Raw genomic sequence first — 18,574 nt, 5'->3', positions numbered from 1 at the left:
CCTAAGACAGTATTCTAACTGTCAGGGAACCTAATGAGGTATTTAAATGTCATAAATGTTAAAAATTGTGTTTTTAACAAAAAACATTATATGCGTTTTGGCCATTCATTTACACGACAATGGCGTTTTTGGGCCTGAAAATCTACATTTTTGAAAAAGTGTACGAATACCATTTTCATCTTTTTGTAAATTTGTGAAAATGGTAGCATCATGCACATGTGTGACATCGCCAACTGCTGGCCTGCATAATACAGCGTTTTTAGTCACATTTATGGATCTGTGTAAATGGGGATCGTTTGTCATCTGTATGCAAAACTTTTCAAAAATGCAAAGGAAAAACCTTCCCGTTTTTATTACATTGTTGTCATGTAAACATGTGTCTACTAAGTGTAAACTAAGTGGCTGATTTGGAACACTACATATGTGAAACACAAATTATGCTTCACATGGGAGACTCAATTTGCCAATGCGACTTTAGCATTGTAGCTAAGCTAGAATAGCACACAAAAATATTGGGTAAATTAACCCATTTTAATTACATGGAACGACTTTATTGCTAGTTTTTAAATTAAATATATTCGTAATCAACATTTATTTGACCTCGTCCGCCATCTTTGAGTTATTCTTTAATGGTGCTCGATGCAATGCATTGTGGGAATGCCTTCCCCACAAAGAATGCTGTGATGCTGCATTATAATTTGTCTAAAATTAGGTATCTTCGGTACCACACTTACCGGTAATTAACCTGCCTCTTGTACAGCCTTCATATTGGGAGAGTAACTGATGCCCTACAATGCTGCCTACATAGGCAGCTCAATAGGTTTTGAAACAGAGCAATTGTGTATGAAAGAGTTTACTGCACCTGTACTTGTCCTAGAGTTGAAGTGAGTGGAGTTAAGCACAAAAGTGTTTGGGTCAAAGCAAAAATCACTTAGGGCCTGAAAGAGAGAGAAAGAGAGAGAGAGAGAGAGAGAGAGAGAGAGAGAGAGAGAGAAAGGGAATTGAGCAAAAGCAAATACAGAAGAGAGATGTCAAAAGTGTGACACAGTGACCAAGTGACATACTTCCCTCAGTCTCTCTGTCCCACGGCTCTGACTGCTATTGATCTACAGTATTCACTGACACATACAAACTGCCCCTATAATCTCTTTTTTTCTCATCCCTCAACCAGTTTTCCATCTTTCCTCTTGTCCACACTGCACTGTCTGTCTCTTTAGCACACTTGCATTCCCTTATGGAATCTGGGTGATTAATCAAAGTGAATAGGACTCAATATTACCAAGAGCTTCATAAGAGGACTAAAGAGGGTCAGGAGAAAGAGAGAGAGACAAAAGAGGACAGAAAACGTGAGAGAGTGTGTGTGTGTGTGTGTGTGTGTGTGTGTGTGTGAGAGAGAGTGTGTGTATATATATATATATATAATAAAGAGGGAATACTAGGCAATTGTTCACGCTGGCTGGATTTGGACAATGAAACACTTGTTTTGAAGGCCAGCAACTGCCATCTCTTCCTGTCACTTTCTTTCATTCTTTCTTTCGTTCTCTTTTTCACATCATCGGCATTGCCATTAAGATTTTGGGTCAGGTTAATATTGGTGACATAACATTTATCCTACATACAGGTGCATCTCAATAAATTAGAATGTCATGTAAAAGTTCATTTATTTCAGTAATTCAACTCAAATTATGAAACTCGTGTATTAAATAAATTCAATGCACACAGACTGAAGTAGTTTAAGTCTTTGGTTCTTTTAATTGTGATGATTTTGGCTCACATTTCACAAAAACCCACCAATTCACTATCTCAACAAATTAGAATACTTCATAAGACCAATAAAAAAAAATGTTTAGTAAATTGTTGGCCTTTTGGAAAGTATGTTCATTTACTGTACATGTACTCAATACTTGGTTGGGCCTCCTTTTAATAGAATTTGTCTCAAAGGTATCTAGGTATCTTAGAAGGCAGGATAAGGTGCAGTCACATTTACCGTTGTTTGGCTAATTTTAGCGAAATCCAGTCATTTTAATAGCAATCGGGAATTTTGTGTGAGGGTAAATGATTTCTCCACAGACTTCACAGTGGATTCACTGCATTGATTAACAGAAAGTTGCTTGGTTTGAAACTGACTTCTGTGTAAGCAGTGCTTTGTGTATCGCTACACTATTTTACACTAAATTTTGCTAATGTGAGCTGATTAACCTGCCTTTTTGTACAGCCTTCACATTGGGAGTGTAACTGATGCCCTACAATTCTGCCTATGTAGGCAGCTCAATAGGTTTTGAAACAGAGAAATTGCATATGAAAAAGCTTTACAGCACCTGTGCTTGTCCTAGAGTTGAAGTGAGTGGAGTTAAGCACAAAAGTGTTCGGGTCAAAGCAAAAATCACTCAGGGCCTGAGAGAGAAAAAGAGAGCAAGAAAGGGAATTGAGCAAAAGCAAATATAGAAGAGAGATGTTAACAGTGTGGCACAGTGACCAAGTGACATACTTCCCTCAGTCTCTCTGTCCCACGGCTCTGACTGCTATTGATCTACAGTATTCACTGACACATACAAACTGCCCCTATAATCTCTTTTTTTCTCATCCCTCAACCAGTTTTCCATCTTTCCTCTTGTCCACACTGCACTGTCTGTCTCTTTAGCACACTTGCATTCCCTTATGGAATCTGGGTGATTAATCAAAGTGAATAGGACTCAATATTACCAAGAGCTTCATAAGAGGACTAAAGAGGGTCAGGAGAAAGAGAGAGAGACAAAAGAGGACAGAAAACGTGAGAGAGTGTGTGTGTGTGTGTGTGTGTGTGTGTGTGTGTGTGTGTGTGAGAGAGAGAGTGTGTGTATATATATATATATATAATAAAGAGGGAATACTAGGCAATTGTTCACGCTGGCTGGATTTGGACAATGAAACACTTGTTTTGAAGGCCAGCAACTGCCATCTCTTCCTGTCACTTTCTTTCATTCTTTCTTTCGTTCTCTTTTTCACATCATCGGCATTGCCATTAAGATTTTGGGTCAGGTTAATATTGGTGACATAACATTTATCCTACATACAGGTGCATCTCAATAAATTAGAATGTCATGTAAAAGTTCATTTATTTCAGTAATTCAACTCATTTAGACTTGTTTTTTTTTCTTTTATGCACACCAAGGCTGCATTTATTTGATCAAAAACACAGTAATATTTTTAAATATTATTGCAAATTTGCAATTTAAAATAACTATTTTATATTTTAATATATTTCGAAATGTAATTTATTCCTATGATGGTAAAGCTGAATTTTCAGCAGCCATTACTCCAGCCTTCAGAAATCATTTTAATTATTCAGAAATCAGTAATATACTTATTTGGTGCTTAATATTAATATTTTTGCGTTAAAAGAAATATAAATGCCTTCACTGCCACTTTTGATCATTTTAATGCATCTTTGCTGAATAAAATAATTAATTTCTTTTAAAAAATCCTACTGCCTCCAAACTTTTGAACGGTTGTTTATTTGCATTTGTATTTTTACACTTATATATTTTTTCTTTCCTGTTTTAAGTCCATTACTGCTGTATTCCTCTCTGAAACACTCAACGTCACTCTCTCACTCGTTTCTTTTCCTGTTGCTTTTAAGACCTCTTATGCTCATCTTCAACGCAGCATCCTTAATCTCTGCCCTATTTTTCTGCCTTTTTGGGATTGTGCCATGACTGCTGAGTTCCCAGAGTGGAAAACCTTTTTCATTATAACATGCACAAACACACTCTATTCCTCTCTCCCTTTTTCATAAGCACACAATAAGTGACTGCATCTTGGCTGGTGTGACCTTTTAATTGTCTGGATTTTTTTGTGATGTCTCCGCAAAGCGCACTGACACACTCTCACACACACTCATTCACACACAGATGGCGGTATTCTGTGCTGGATGTCCGCTTGCAGAGAGCTGTTGTTTTTCTGTCGGGATAGACGTTGCCTGAATACTCACCACCACTGTGGCTGTCTCCAGGCCGAGAGATCCCCAACTCAGAAACAGAGCCAACCAGGCCAGCACTGTCATCCTGCAAATGAGTGCATACACACAAACACATTTTTACCATCTGCCTCTCTGTGCCAGAGTGGGTGTCAGTAAGCAAAAATAAAATCCATTTTCTGCAAGCATTTTCTATCTTGGGGATTTCAGATACATAATATACATAACAAGCACACTACTGTGAACGCTTATGTTTGATTTACATTATGCAAAAATGCTGTGCATTGTCAAGACTACTAAACACTTAAAGCAGGTCAGCAGTGATTGTTACTCACAGAATAAGTAGCCAGCGGGCCTGTTTGGCTAAACCCAGAAGAATAAAGAAACACACCACCAGATCCAGTAAAAGCAGCAGCACGTATGACAGCCACCTAAACAACAAACACAGCCATCTTCAATATGGTGAAATCTCAAAACCTACACCCAGAGTCCAAAATAAATTTTTGTCACACCTGCAAAATGCAGATAGAGAAAATGAGAAAGTGTACTACTGCAGAAACCCAATTAATTTTGCATTATTTTCTTATTTTCCCCTCTCATTCATCATTTATTCATATTTTCATTTGCATAATGCAGTTGAAAAAAGTTGTTTTTTACAATCTCAGGGGGAAAAAAAGTGCAAAAATTGTACTTTGTTACTTGGGCAGTACCCATAAAGAGACACGTTTGTACCTTTTCCCCCGAAAACGTTCATAATAGTACATATTACTACCTTAATATGACAACTTTATGAGTAAAGAAGGTACAAAGGTGTCCCTTTGAGGGTACTGCCCCAGTGTCAAGCTGTAGTACATGTTTTGTACATTTCTTTTTCTGAGAGTGGATAATATATACTGAAAAGAGTTTTCACAAAAATATTAGGCAGCACAACTGTTTTCAACATTGATAATAAGAGGAAATGTTGCTTGTGCCAGTCTGGCTGCTGAAAATTCAGCTTTGCCATCATAGGAATAAATGACATTTTAAAATAAAGGGATAGTTCACCCAAAAATGAAAATTCTGTCAGTAATTACTCACCCTCATGTCGTTCCTAACTTGTAAGACCTTCATTTATCTTCGGAACACAAATCAAGATATTTTTTATGAAATCCTAGAGCTTTCTGACCCTGCATAGACAGCAACGCAACTGACACATTCAAGGCCCAGAAACGTAGTAAGGACATCGTTAAAACAGTCCATGTGACATCAGTGGCTGAACCGTTTTCTGAAGCTACAAGCATACCTTTTGTACGCACAGAACACCTGGATGCCCTGCATCTTGTTTGCAGGCAGAGAAATGCACACACATGTGCTGTGGTACTGTCATGAACACGCGTTGAAGACTGACATGGAAGAGAAGAAATTGTTTATTAATAAAGTCGTTGTTTTTGTCTTTTTTGCACACAAAAAGTATTCAAAACATTTCGGTAGCTTCATAAGATTACGGTTGAACCACTGATGTCACATGGTCTATTTTATCGATGTCCTTACTACCTTTCTGGGCCTTCGACATTTCAGTTGCGTTGCCATCTATGGAGGGTCAGAAAGCTCTCGGATTTCATCAAAAATATCTTAATTTGTGTTCTGAAGATGAACGAAGGTCTTACTGGTTATGGAACGACGAGTGATTAATGACAAAATTTATGACCACCTAAATATATATTTAAACATAAAAACTAAGCTTCAAAAATCTTGAATAAAAAGTCATAAAGGCATCGAATATGGCCCTTTAAGCATATTGTGATATATTTTTAATCAGTTGAATATCAGCATTTATAAGCAGTGAACTCACAAACGTTTTCTTTTTCTATTAGCACTCATGTCTTTGATGTCTCCTCACCTGTAGTCTTCATTCACCATGAGTGTGTTTGCTGCCCAGCCAGGGGAGAAGGGTGCAGGAATGCTGTTGGCGGATGGACTGAGAGTGGGGGCTACAGAAGGAGGTGCTGGGGTGAGCGCTGCCACTATGCTTTCACTTCCATTTGCCCTGTAAAATCCATCTGCAATGGGGATCAGACCTCTTCCCAGTGTCAGGTTGGAGAGGAGAGACATGACTCGCTCTGACAGACGCCTGCAGGAGCGTGTGGGCACGAGTGCCGGCTTATGTCCACCGAACACTTCCTCCATGGAGGTCAAGGGCCCTGAGACAGACTGCTGCAGCCCGACTACGGTGTCTGAAACCTGGGTATGCAAGAGGATTCAAAGATCCTTTGCTTTGAATTATGGCATTAACCCAATGCATTTGTATCCAGATCTAATATATGAACAGTATAGCTTGGAATACAAAAGAAAAGAGTAGTGGAAAAGATATGTGGAAGATAAAGGACAATTAAATTGAATGGAAAAAGTTGCAATGGAGGGAGAGGGACTTATAACAGTACAGTAGAAGTAAAGTAGGTCATTAATCAGATTGACGTGCATTCATTGATTGACCATATGAGCAACCAGCTAAATCAATACCCGGAGAGATCTCACTTGTTCACACAAAAACACGTTCAAACACTCTCTCACTCTGAATTCCCCCGATCGCTTACTTGCAATCACAGTGTAATAAAACCATTTAGTGTGTTTTCTGAACGTCCTGCATTTATTTTGGTCACCTGGTGCTTAAGGAGATTGATGGAATAAGCTTTTGTGTATGTATGAGTGTGTGTGTGTGTGTGTGCATTTGTGTTCTCACCAGAAGATCGATGGAAGCCAGTGTGTAATTGGCAGTGAGCAAGGATGAGGTCAACTGATACATCCCATCGTTCGCCTCACTGTTGCCGTAGAAACCGATGCCTATGGCAACACTACAAAAAGCAGAAATATGAACAAGGAAACAAGGAGAGAAGACAAAGAAAGAGAAAGTGAGAGGGAAGAAAGAGAACATGAACAGGGAATCAAAAAAGGGAGAGAGGAAAACAAAATGAGACACACTGGTATTTAAGATAGATTATGTACATTTACACTTAAAGTTTGGGGTCGGTGATTTTTTTTTAATGTTTTTGAAAGAAGTCTCTTATGCTCAACAAGGCTGCATTTATTTGATCAAAAATACAGAACAAACTGTAATACTGAGAAATATAATTACACTGTGTGAAATAAAATGTAATTTATTCCCATCATGGCAAAGCTGAATTTTCAGCAATAATTTCTCCAGTCTTCAGTGTCGCATGATCCTTCAGAAATCGTTCTAATATGCTGATTTGGTGCTCAAGAAACATTTCTTATAATTAAAAATGTTGAAAAAAGTTGTGCTGCTCAATATTTGTGCGAAACTTTTTCTTTCTAGGATTCTTTGTTAGATAGAAGTTTCAAAACAAAAGCATTTACTCAAAATAGAAATCTTTTTAACAATATTTAAATATCTTTACTGTCAGTGTCACATATGATCAATGTAATGCATCCTTGCTGAATAAAAGTATAAATTTGTTAGAAAGATACCAAACTTTTAAATGGTAGTATTCATATTAAATGGTTTCAATGCAAACACACTAAAGAGCATAGGAATCCAAATCAACAACATTGAAAATTCACTCATTTACATATCTATTTCACATTCAAATATTCAGATTAATGCTTGGGCCAGATGCTTGTCCAATCCTTTCCAACCTGCTAAAAATAGCAAATCTCAGCCTCTCGCTAACTGTTTGACCCAGATTAAGCCAAAGCAAGCAGAAATGTGTATTTCGAAAATATAATCGCAATGTAAGCAGTAAAGGTGTGCATGCATATATGCAGTCATCTGTAAATCAGTGTCTAGCTTCAGAATCCTTCAGAAAAGAGGCCAAAGTGGATGGGAAGGGGGTGATGTCATGGGGGCGGAACACGTGCCGCATCAGAACGTTTGCATCATGCATAGAGCAAACCAAACCAGTTCTCACAGAAACAATGCTAATTTACACAAACAATTTATGTGTGACTTCAAGAACATTAATACATCATGCTAATGGTTCAGATCAATGAGGCATGAAAAAGCATTGGGTTTCATATTCATTGCCCTGAATATATGAAATGGGTTGGTGTTCTGCCAGTATGTGTACTGAGAGAACATAATTGAAGGAAACCATCCCTTGCAAATGTGCAAATGAAACAGAGCTTTATTTACAACAAAGCATGATATCTTTATAATGCAAGTCTAGAAGTGGGGGGAAAAAAGCTACTGTTTAGCTTTTACAGATATGGACAGTAAGTTTAAGGTTGCTGCTAATAAGAGAAGCCCTGAAAAGTTTTCTTATTCTGCACTCTGATGTGTGAAAGCACAATATGGAGTGAGTTAAATACAATAGGGAACATTTTTAATATTTTATTTTATTCACTAAACTTTTCTCTGGTATTCTGCTCTGTACTTCACATGTGTATAAATTGAACTGAATCGAGCACAAAGTCTATTGTGACCGCACCTTTACTCGAAAAATATAAAATATAATTTTTGCATCGTATGACTATCGTGCCAGAAGGGCGAACCATAAAAGCATGACAAATCTTAAAGATGTGTTTTGCAGTACTGCTTGTTCATGAGCTTTTATTATCTTTTGAGTTAAAAATGTCTGCTCCACAGAGAGTAATCACTGGCATCTGAAAATTACTGTCATTAACAGGCATTACCAACACAATGTGACGGCTGCAACCGATACCCATGTGACACAGCAGATGCCCCGCCCCTTTCTGCCGCTGGCATCATCGTCTTCCTCCTCTTCCTCTGCATCCCGGCCGCCCTCACCACAATGGCAGCAGCAGTAGTGGATGAGGAAGGAGAGAACTACAAGTAACGAGAGGACGAGAGCAATGGCAGAGAAGCTGGAAAGGACCAGAAGAGTCTGTGGAAAGAGAGGATGGAGAATGAGTAAGAAGAAAGGACAACCAAGACTTTATTATTACATATATATTTTACTGAGTATTAGCTGGTCTACCACATGATATCAGATTTTAGATGGTGTCATTGGTATTAAAAAAACAATCAGCAATGGATTTGAAATCAAGTATTGAATCTGATTATCATTCAACTCAAATTTTAGGGTACACTGTAAATAAATACTTTTCAAAGTTGTAAATAATACAAAGATTATTGGAGTATGTTTTACAAGAAAACACTATTTCAGTCTGTCTACTTCAAATTTTCATTTTTAATTCAATGTACTTGTTAATTCAAGTTAGTCACAATTACTTGTTTATTTGTGAAATTTAACAGCAACCCAAACAGAAATGTAATATATGACAATACAATATGTGATATTGATACACATATTACCTATATATAATTTTCTCATTCGTACAGTCTCTGGGTAGATGGAGATAAAACACATAAAATCCCCATAGTAAAATGTGTATATGTACATGTGGTAATAATAATAATAATTATATATATACACACACACAAAAAATCTGTATGTTTATATATGGTTTTGTCTTTTTTTTTTAATACATGTATATCTGTTATATTTACCTAAATAATATCATCAACATGTATTGTCGTGTTTTCACATGCATAAACATGCATTGTATGGGCTAGTTATATATGTTACTATATGAAAATGTTCAAATTTCTAATAGGTTTTATATATGTGACCGTTTATTTCATATATGGAAATGTAATACATGTACATATATTACAGTTTCATATGGGAATGTCTGAGTGAAAATTAGAAAATCCTGCAACAAATTCTTTTCATTATAAAAATTAGCACAGAATATACATACTGCATAGCTGCATAGCATTCAAGCACATGCATGTATTGTATAGAAAGCAGTGTGACATAAAATGGAGGATGTCTCTTTGATCTTATTGGCTAATACAGCATGGATGCTCCACTCAAAGAGAGAGAAAGAGGAGGTGTAATTAAAGCTTTCCGCTGGATTCAAACACATATTGTGTATTCATGTTTCATATACTATTCATCTTTAGTCTGTTCCCAATCCATCTTCCTCAGTTTCTCTCTCTATCACTCTCTCCCCACTCTCTCTTTTCCCCGCGGTTTCTCTCCATGCTTTCTCTTCCGCTCACTCATCCCTCACTGTTTTCCCCCTTTCTTTCTTTTTATCCACGCCACTGGATCTCTATTAATAATCTGTGACCTACTTAAATACATTCACTGCTTCTCTCTCTTGTTTTTCATCTCTCGCTCCCTCTGCTCTTCGTTGATTTTCCCTCTCTTCCCAATTCCCACTAATATCCACGAGTATTTCGCTCTCTCGTTTCTCCTCTCTTGCTCTCTCACGGTCTGTTATTTCTCAGCACATCTTTCTCTTATCATCCGTGTCTTATCCTGTAAACCTATTCAAGCATCCAAGCATAATCTGGCTTTGCCTCTTACAACTTTATCAATTTGTGGTGAAGTTATTTCTTTTTTTTTTTTAAGAGTAACCTTACAACGGCTGTTTAATTTCTGCTTTGGCTAGCATTATCAAATGGAATTGAACAAAATAGCAACAGAAGTAAAAATCCCATTTGTTTTCTCCATAGAGGCATTGACTTTTAACGTTAATTTAAAAACAGATCTACCACGAGCGAAGATGTTGTTTATCAATGATTAACACTTCTTTTGAAGTTATTTTATCTGAATTATTTCAAACAAAATCATGTTTTACAGTGCAATTCCCAATGAAGAAATGCACTAACCATGATCCTGCAGAGAAATATCTACCAATCAGAATCGTGGCAAATGACTATGCTAAAGGAGCTCTGCAGTGATCAACCACTTCGTGAAGCACTGCAACAGATGCAATTGAGAGTCTCCCTACACTTGTAAACTACTAGTATTTGCATACTAGTATCTTGTTATTTTGTAATAAAAGTAAACTACATTGTTTCAATACTTACATACTTGTATAATAAAATATTCTAAAGTAATAGCCTTAAGTCTTTGTAATGCAGAATTCCTTCAGAATTCCGAGGTGAATCACAGCATTACAAATACAAACTTCTATTTGAATGGCTTATAACTCTTTAACAGACTTTAAAAAAAATTCCTATGGGCAGAAGAATGTGGAAAATACTTCTGGAACCATGCAAGGCCACTGAAGAAGCACTCTATATTGACTGATTTTAAACAGGTCTGTCCCTCATTTGTCAGACAAACATACAGCAAACATATGCATTATAATAGTTGATGTTGCACTTAGGGTTGTAACGATATGACGATATACCACGATGTAAATGCGTATGATTATCATACCGTGTACATTTGCTTATCTATGATATTGGGAGAAAATAACAGATGCAGAATCTCACCTGCGCCTAGGCAACAACTTTCCACTTAACTGTTCTCTTGCTCCACCCACACGTACAGCGGAGACAACATCAGAGAAAGAGGCCGTTATCTCTAATCTCTATCCCACATCGAAATATGAGATAAAATTGGCAGTATGGGAATACTTTGGATATAGAAAAGACGGACGCTTATTTGTCCTCGAGGACAGACACAGTTTGCAAACACTGTGGTTGGAAAGCGGCTGCAAAAAGAGGAAACACATCGAACATGTTTACCTATATTTCAGAACACCATCCCTCCGTGCAGATACAGCTATGTCCCAATTATAACTTAAGGTTAAAGCCTTATGATTTCTGTCAGGCCCGGCGCCAGAGGGGTGCCAGGCGCCAGGACAGCCCCCCCCCCCCCCCCCCCCCCCCCCCCCCCCCCCCCCCCCCCCCCCCCCCCCCACCCCCCCCCCACACCCCCCCCCCCCCCCCCCCCCTTAATGTGCATTGTGAATGCAAAGTGCTCCATGTTCACTTTATCGCCACTCATAGTGTTTAACAGCGCCTGCTGTCTCAATATCTGAGGACGTGAACACAAACACTGAGGGCCTCACTGAGAGAACAATTAATAATCATTTCATCATTTTATTTGAGAAAACCACTGTCAAATACATTCTGACACTCAAAGCTCTTCACTACAACCCGTCAAAATAAAGGTACGCTTTTTAACTCGAAGAAATTGACAGAAATTACGATTGTACTATAATGTAGCCTACTTCTAAAATAATAATAATAATTTACATAAAAATGTGTAAGGAATATAATTTTTTCCCTCATTTTTATTTAGTAAATCTCTGTTGTGCAGCCCTTTGCAAAAGCATAAAAGGATAAAGGTTATTTTTATTTGATTACATTTTTAAAAATGAGTTAAATTGTTAGTTTTATGCATTAATTTCACTACCACCATTTTTGATAGTATATTTGTATTAAATCATAAAAGTACAGAATCCAGAAAAATTAAGTCAAACCAGAATTTATGAATTTTTATGAATTATTAATAATAAATATAAGTTGTTAAACTAATAAATAATCAGTGATGAAATTACTTGTTTTTGATGAATGAAATTTGAATAAACACATTCTTTCAAACACTTGTTCAACCAAAAACAATACCTGTTTTGATTGCTTAATACCGTATACCGTGATACCGCAATATTTTCTGAGACGATTATCATACCGTGAAAATCTCATACCGTTACAACCCTAGTTGCACTGTCAGGCTGGTTGTGATGTTTTGATAGCACCACATTTGCATTGGTTGCACCTTTTTTATGGAAAATCAGCCTGCAATTTAGGTGAGGCGTACTTATCGTTGTCTCTGCAAGTCTGCATTCTTAGGTTGGAATAGGAGAAAGTACTTGCATCCAGGGGTATGTAATTCCTATTTCTATTTGAACTTTTTTGAATTAAAATATATTTATATATGCTAGCGAATATGTGTCTAAAACATGTTCTTATTAGTTATGTTCATCTGTCATGTTAGAACTAGCAATGATGTCTTGGACTGTTTCTGAGAAGGAGATAGCTTTTATTTAGAAGTTCAATGAACAAGAAGTTATATTTTAGTATTTTTAATACTAATATTTAGTATTTTAGACACAATATTTCCAGTTACATTGTCTGTTTTTTTCTCTGTGAATGAAAATAATTCCAAACAACGTCACAGTACTACACACAGAATAATTCAGTGTTTTAAACAAATCCATTAAATGAACGATTCAATGGCTCATTCATAAAAAACATCACTTGTTTTGTTCCTGATTTAATCGGTATATGGTTAAATCGGTTGAATAGATGAATCAGGGATTCAGTCATAAATCATTTCTCACCACCTAACTGGCATTATAATGTTACTATACATAACCTGTCACTGAAATATCACCTCCTTAGACTAAGAGCCTTTCTGGAACGTGCATTCACGAACAAGCATTTAATGCTTTCTGAACCAAAAATGGAAATTAACCCTTATTTAAGCCACAGTCACTGCATCATAGTTCCTGTCCTAGTGCTGGACATTTATACTCATATCTTTTATCAATATCTTACTGATGTGGAAACATACACTTATGTCAGTAAATGTGTCTCTGTCATAATGGAGTTATCATTTTTACATCAGTCCATCATGCTTTTAGTCTCTGATATTGCAAGTCTATGGTTCTTTAGCCACTAAACATCAGAGAATGTGAGATACAAACTCAATTTTGAGTCAATATATTTTTAAACTGCAGACAGAAAAGTGCCTTTAATGGTTTTGACTATAACACTTCAGTTTAGTCTCTCTAATAGTCTGTGTTAGAATATAACAGTGCTGTGAGTGAGAGAATATTGTGCGAGTCAAGGTAAAAATACTCCTCCTGACAGCAAGAAAAAATACATTTCTGACTGTTCATACATTATATTGCATATATGTGATATAATTTAGACAAAATGAGAGGGTGCACACAAAGGAGAGAAAATAGAGAACGAGACAGAAATAAATGTGTCGCTCCAAATGATGAGTGCACCCACCACCAGCTGTCAGGTGTGAAAATTGTTTCTGAAAGTGAGAAACAAGGAGAGGGTAGGGGACAAGTGAGCGGGAATGAGAGAGAGGGTTACCTGCTGATACTCCCAGCTGTCTGGAGTGAACACGCTGCCTCGGGTCTGCAGAGTCAAGTCCAGGCGAGGAATGGCATGGCATAACCGTACCCATATCGATGGGGTGTAGTTAGGGACAGTTGCTATGGCTGCCATGACTACTGTAAACCACCTCTGTCTTTCTCAAGTATCTGAAAATGATTGAGAAACATGTAATTATAAAGAGAACACACCAAGATCGGACTGAGTCGGCTATATAATATTCTATACATCACTTCATCTACACATCATATAGATATTTTTCATTATTAATGACGGTTAAACCATCTCATAAACGATTTGCCGTGCCTTTATCATTTATTTTTACTACTTTTATGTACAGATTACATTTAAAGTTTTTAACTTGTGTCCTAAGACTATGAAGTATATCCACTATAAAAATTATACAAATCCATTATAAAATATAAATTATTATTTTTTAAAAAACTGCAATAACAAACCATTTCAATATTTATTGTCTGAAACAGATTTAAATAAATAATATTAAATCACATTTTTAATATTTGTGTTGTGTGCATATTGTTTATTCTGTAAAATAGATAAGTTATTAGTATAAATGTAGTGTGTGGGCTACACTTGTTCTCTTATCATTACATTTATATAAGGTTGAATGACAATAAAATGATTTGATTCTGTTTGATTTTTATCACACATCAACATGTAATCGTTTGATGTGAAAAAAGGAGGAAAAAATGTCACCCCCAAAGACTCCAAAACAAACAAGAGCAAGAAAGAGGAGAATGTAGAAACAAAGGAAAGTAGGTTAAGTAGAGACACACACACACACAAACATTTTCATTAACAGGACTGAGGTCCACTGGGAAAACAACATGGATTAAGTGATTAGATCATCAATGATAAGAGAAGAGGTTTCTAAGATAGCCAGACACTGAGCAACCATTAGATCTCATGAGAACTCAATACATTTTTTTAAAAATCATTATGGGGTTTTGAGGGACTATATGCACTCAAATTATACAAGGGCAGCATGCACCTTCTAGTATCATTATTATTTCATGAGACATACGTCACAAAATAATTATGACCTCATCTGGGCATATACATTCTGAAATCATCATGTCCTCATGATGGGACTCATTATGAAATCATCAGGCTATACATTCTATTTTAATTATGAGCTCATGATCCTATGTATATCACTAATAACTCATCATTGACCCAGTGTTCCTTAATTACTTCATGGGATCTATATGGGTCCATTTCATTAACTTTATAACCTGATTTTGATTTATAATCAAATGCAATATATTCTAACACTATTAAACTTCTGTAAACTTATATACTGCACATTCCAAAGTCATTATGACCTGATTAGGGTTTATGGATTTCAACATCACTATGAAATAAAGATGGGCCTATTGAAATGTAATTTCTGCACCACTATCTGCATAAAACAGAAAAAAAATTTAAAATAGCTATTGTTCCAAATTCTACCAAAAACCTCTCCCTGTCTGGCATGGTTTGGACAAACAGGTAACCTTGGCCTGCCTCAAAATTCGATCATTGCCAGAAGTTGGTAGATCATTTGATTAACAAAAACCTTCCAAAAAGAGAAATGGCGTAAGCACTGGCTTAAGTTTCATTCCTAAGGTCTGCATATGTCATCTGTCATCCACTTCATCCTCCCAAAACAGTTAACATCTCACATCGCTAAATTACCAAGAAACTGCAGGCTCCATCACAAATAACCCTTATGCTAGTGTCTGATGCATTTTGTTCATAATGATGTCTGAAGGCTATTCATTTACAGTTTGAGAACATTACCAGCATGCAGTGGGTCAAGACAATAAGCTGGTGAATTGTGGTATAATTGGTGCAGCATTATTATAAGTGTCCTCTTTTCAAATGCAAATGGGAATAAAAGCCAAATTAATGTAAACAGTGTTATGGAACAGTTAAACATGCAGACCGTGACTCAAACTGGAACACTACAGCACCTCTGAACATGATGTCTTCTGTCAGCTTGTTATAAGGATGGCTCGCATTGCATAACGGAAAGGCAATAATGCGAGTTTGGAAATGGAGCAAGGAAGAAAAACGTTGTGCAGAACAATAGAGGGACAAAACATTTAGCTTTTTTTCTTTCTTTTCTGTTCTGGACTGAATAATACTTAGCATCATCTATCCAATTCCTTAACGTCACTATAATTATCCGCAACATAAGTATGCAAAATAAAAACTAAAAAACTAAAATTGTTTCCAGGATTACTAATGATGTCATCAAGAGGGTTTGTCATCCAAAATAAGCCATTTTAAGATCACTGAAAACTCATTAGATTTGATGGAATTGCCACTTTATAATACTATGAGGAAACGTTCATCTGTGACTTAGCTCATTTCATGAGCAATAAACTATAACAAATGAAATTTTCACAAAGTGACATGAGTATGATGTTATTATTATTATGTGTAGCCTAAAATGGAGCCATTTCCTTGTAACATTTTTAATAACATCTGAAGTAGGGTTTCCAAGCTCAAAATATTTAGACTTCCCTGCATATTATAGTCAGTGTTATTAATTCGCCAGCTTGATATAATAAAGAAAATGAATAATCATTGGTTACTAAGACTGAACCATGCTAAAATAAATAAATAAATGTAAAAAAAATCTGTAAATTATTGCAATAAATAAATACAAAATCTCAAATTATAATCACTAATAACCTCCATGAATAGGCTATTCAAGGCTTGAAATGCCCCTTGACCGTAATAAATCTGAAATCATTGTCCAATAAAAGACCAATGTTGACAGTATTATAGTCAGTCATACAGCATTAACAATAAAAAGGGATATTATAAATTATAATACTCTGTTGAAATAAGCTGCCTGCTCTCAAACAACTAAAACCTGCTCTTGTGTTTTCTGAGAATTACAGAATTACATACAATATGTAGATATACACCAAAATGTCAATATAAAATCACACTATTGATAGAGCCAGCCATATATACATTTATGCTTGAGTGAGGGCATTTTTCGGTGCTAGACGGTCCAACTGAGGGTCCAAACAAGTTTATAAAGGTCACAGGGGGCCATTATTTGTATTTGCATTGAGTTGTGTGTAGTGTCAATGACTAACGGAGCTCATTATGAAGGTATTTATAAATATACAATCATCCACACAACAGGACTGATGCTAATCTAATAGATATCGATGAAAACTTCAGAATCACTAGAAACGAAATAGGACAGAATTGATTGCTGATTGCACTTGTGTGAGTTGACCCGGCTCGAGACCAATCGATCTCATTCTCTCTGGCTGATTTACATACTTGTTTATGGCAATCATATCCAGTCATACTCACAGCGCGTTGTCTTGGCTTTTGAACACACACTGTGAGAATCTTTTGTTTGAATGGTCTCCCGTAATAAATTAACTGTCATATGTTTAGCACGCAGACCAATTAACACTGTAAATGAACCGCACAATATGCTATAAAATTGTATATGGCACATTTTAAAACGGTTGCCCACCTTAATTTGCAGCAGCCTAATGTGGGTGCTTCCACGTCTGTCACGCTCGTGTGAATTTGTTTGCGATTAGATGCGTTTACAGAGCCCGCTGACCGTTGGAACGGTTTGCATCCTGAGTTGTATAAGGCTTCAGGAGAAAACTACAGTGTTTTCAGTTCCAGTATGCGCCTGGTCTTTGTGCTCGCTGACGGATGATGGGAAACAGGTCTTCGGAGAGAGGCGAGAATCCCTGAGGGATGTTTCAAGAGAGGAACGACTCCTTCAAATCCCGACGCCTATCCGTCAGTTTCACTCTTGATTTGAAATCCGCGGAGAACTTGAATCATCGTCCACAGTCGCGCGAAAGAACGCCCAGAGTCATTGAAATAAAAAAAACTTCCTAAATTAATTGTTCTCAGTCAGAATTCGTGTTAAAATAATCCACAACTATGTCGTCGATGCCGTTCCCACAAAAACTAAATGTTCTGTCTGCAGAAATAGCAAATCCATAACATCCAGGGGCAAATGAAGTCCTTCCAGTGCAGAGTGTTTGTTTAAAATACTAACAACTATAGCTAATAAAAAAGCTATTTATATTGTGGGGATAGAAATCGGTATATTTATTTTAATTATACCATATTCAAACACATTTGAGTCTAACTTAAGCAAGTGAATGGAAGATTTAAATTGGTGTGGTCCTGAGGGTCCCAATGATCAGGACTGAACTTGGCTCTCTCTCTCTCTCTCTCTCTCTCACACTCACTGTGGGTGTTTGTGTGCAAGAGACAAAAAGGGATGGAGGGATTTACACATGTACTGTATTTAGACCGAGTGCATGACATCACATAATGACAGAGATGGAAAGAAAGGTGATTAGTTGTGAGAAAACCACATACAAGAGGCTCTTTTGTCAAATTAAAGAATAAAAAAAGACAATAACGACATGCCACAAGGTTTTCCTAATGTAATCCATGCAGTTTGGCTTCAATTCTCAGGGAATCCCCATTAATGCTTATTATGATTATTTAATGCACTCTTTAACCACAAATGAAGTAGGTGATGGGCGGTGAAAGGAAGGGTTGAAGAGATGCTAGACTCTCGGTGGCCCGGGAGGTTTAACCTAGATAGGGGGATTAATAAAAAAAAAATACAATGAAAACAACAGAACGAGCGAGGGATGAAGAGATGGGTATCTGTGTGCCAAGGGAGTATGGGGTGGGGGGGGGGG

General features: G+C 36.7%; 1 protein-coding gene across 4 annotated transcripts in view; it reads right to left on the bottom strand.

The window, feature by feature from the left end:
• The window catches only part of LOC107549458 (protein tweety homolog 1-like), a 28,061-nt gene extending 9,499 nt beyond the window's left edge, over positions 1–18,562 (bottom strand). The window contains exons 1-8 of one of the 4 annotated variants that reach the window (XM_016230534.1): positions 17,368–18,562; positions 13,833–14,002; positions 8,585–8,796; positions 6,675–6,786; positions 5,835–6,175; positions 4,291–4,386; positions 3,971–4,043; positions 2,319–2,394 (exon numbers count right to left, since the gene is read on the bottom strand). In XM_016230534.1, the coding sequence (XP_016086020.1) occupies positions 2,319–2,394; positions 3,971–4,043; positions 4,291–4,386; positions 5,835–6,175; positions 6,675–6,786; positions 8,585–8,796; positions 13,833–13,967 (1,045 nt within the window). In that variant the 5' untranslated portion in view covers positions 13,968–14,002; positions 17,368–18,562. Of the gene's footprint in view, positions 1–862; positions 939–2,318; positions 2,395–3,970; positions 4,044–4,290; positions 4,387–5,834; positions 6,176–6,674; positions 6,787–8,584; positions 8,797–13,832; positions 14,003–17,367 lie in introns of all 4 variants that reach the window. The other 3 variants (XM_016230535.1, XM_016230533.1, XM_016230536.1) reach the window with 3 other exon arrangements.
• Positions 18,563–18,574: the final 12 nt, after the last annotated feature.

Source organism: Sinocyclocheilus grahami, unplaced genomic scaffold (assembly GCF_001515645.1).
Source record: "Sinocyclocheilus grahami isolate Dianchi unplaced genomic scaffold, SAMN03320097.WGS_v1.1 scaffold373.1, whole genome shotgun sequence".
NCBI classification, from domain to species: domain Eukaryota; kingdom Metazoa; phylum Chordata; class Actinopteri; order Cypriniformes; family Cyprinidae; genus Sinocyclocheilus; species Sinocyclocheilus grahami.
This window is presented reverse-complemented; position numbering and strand designations above follow the sequence as displayed.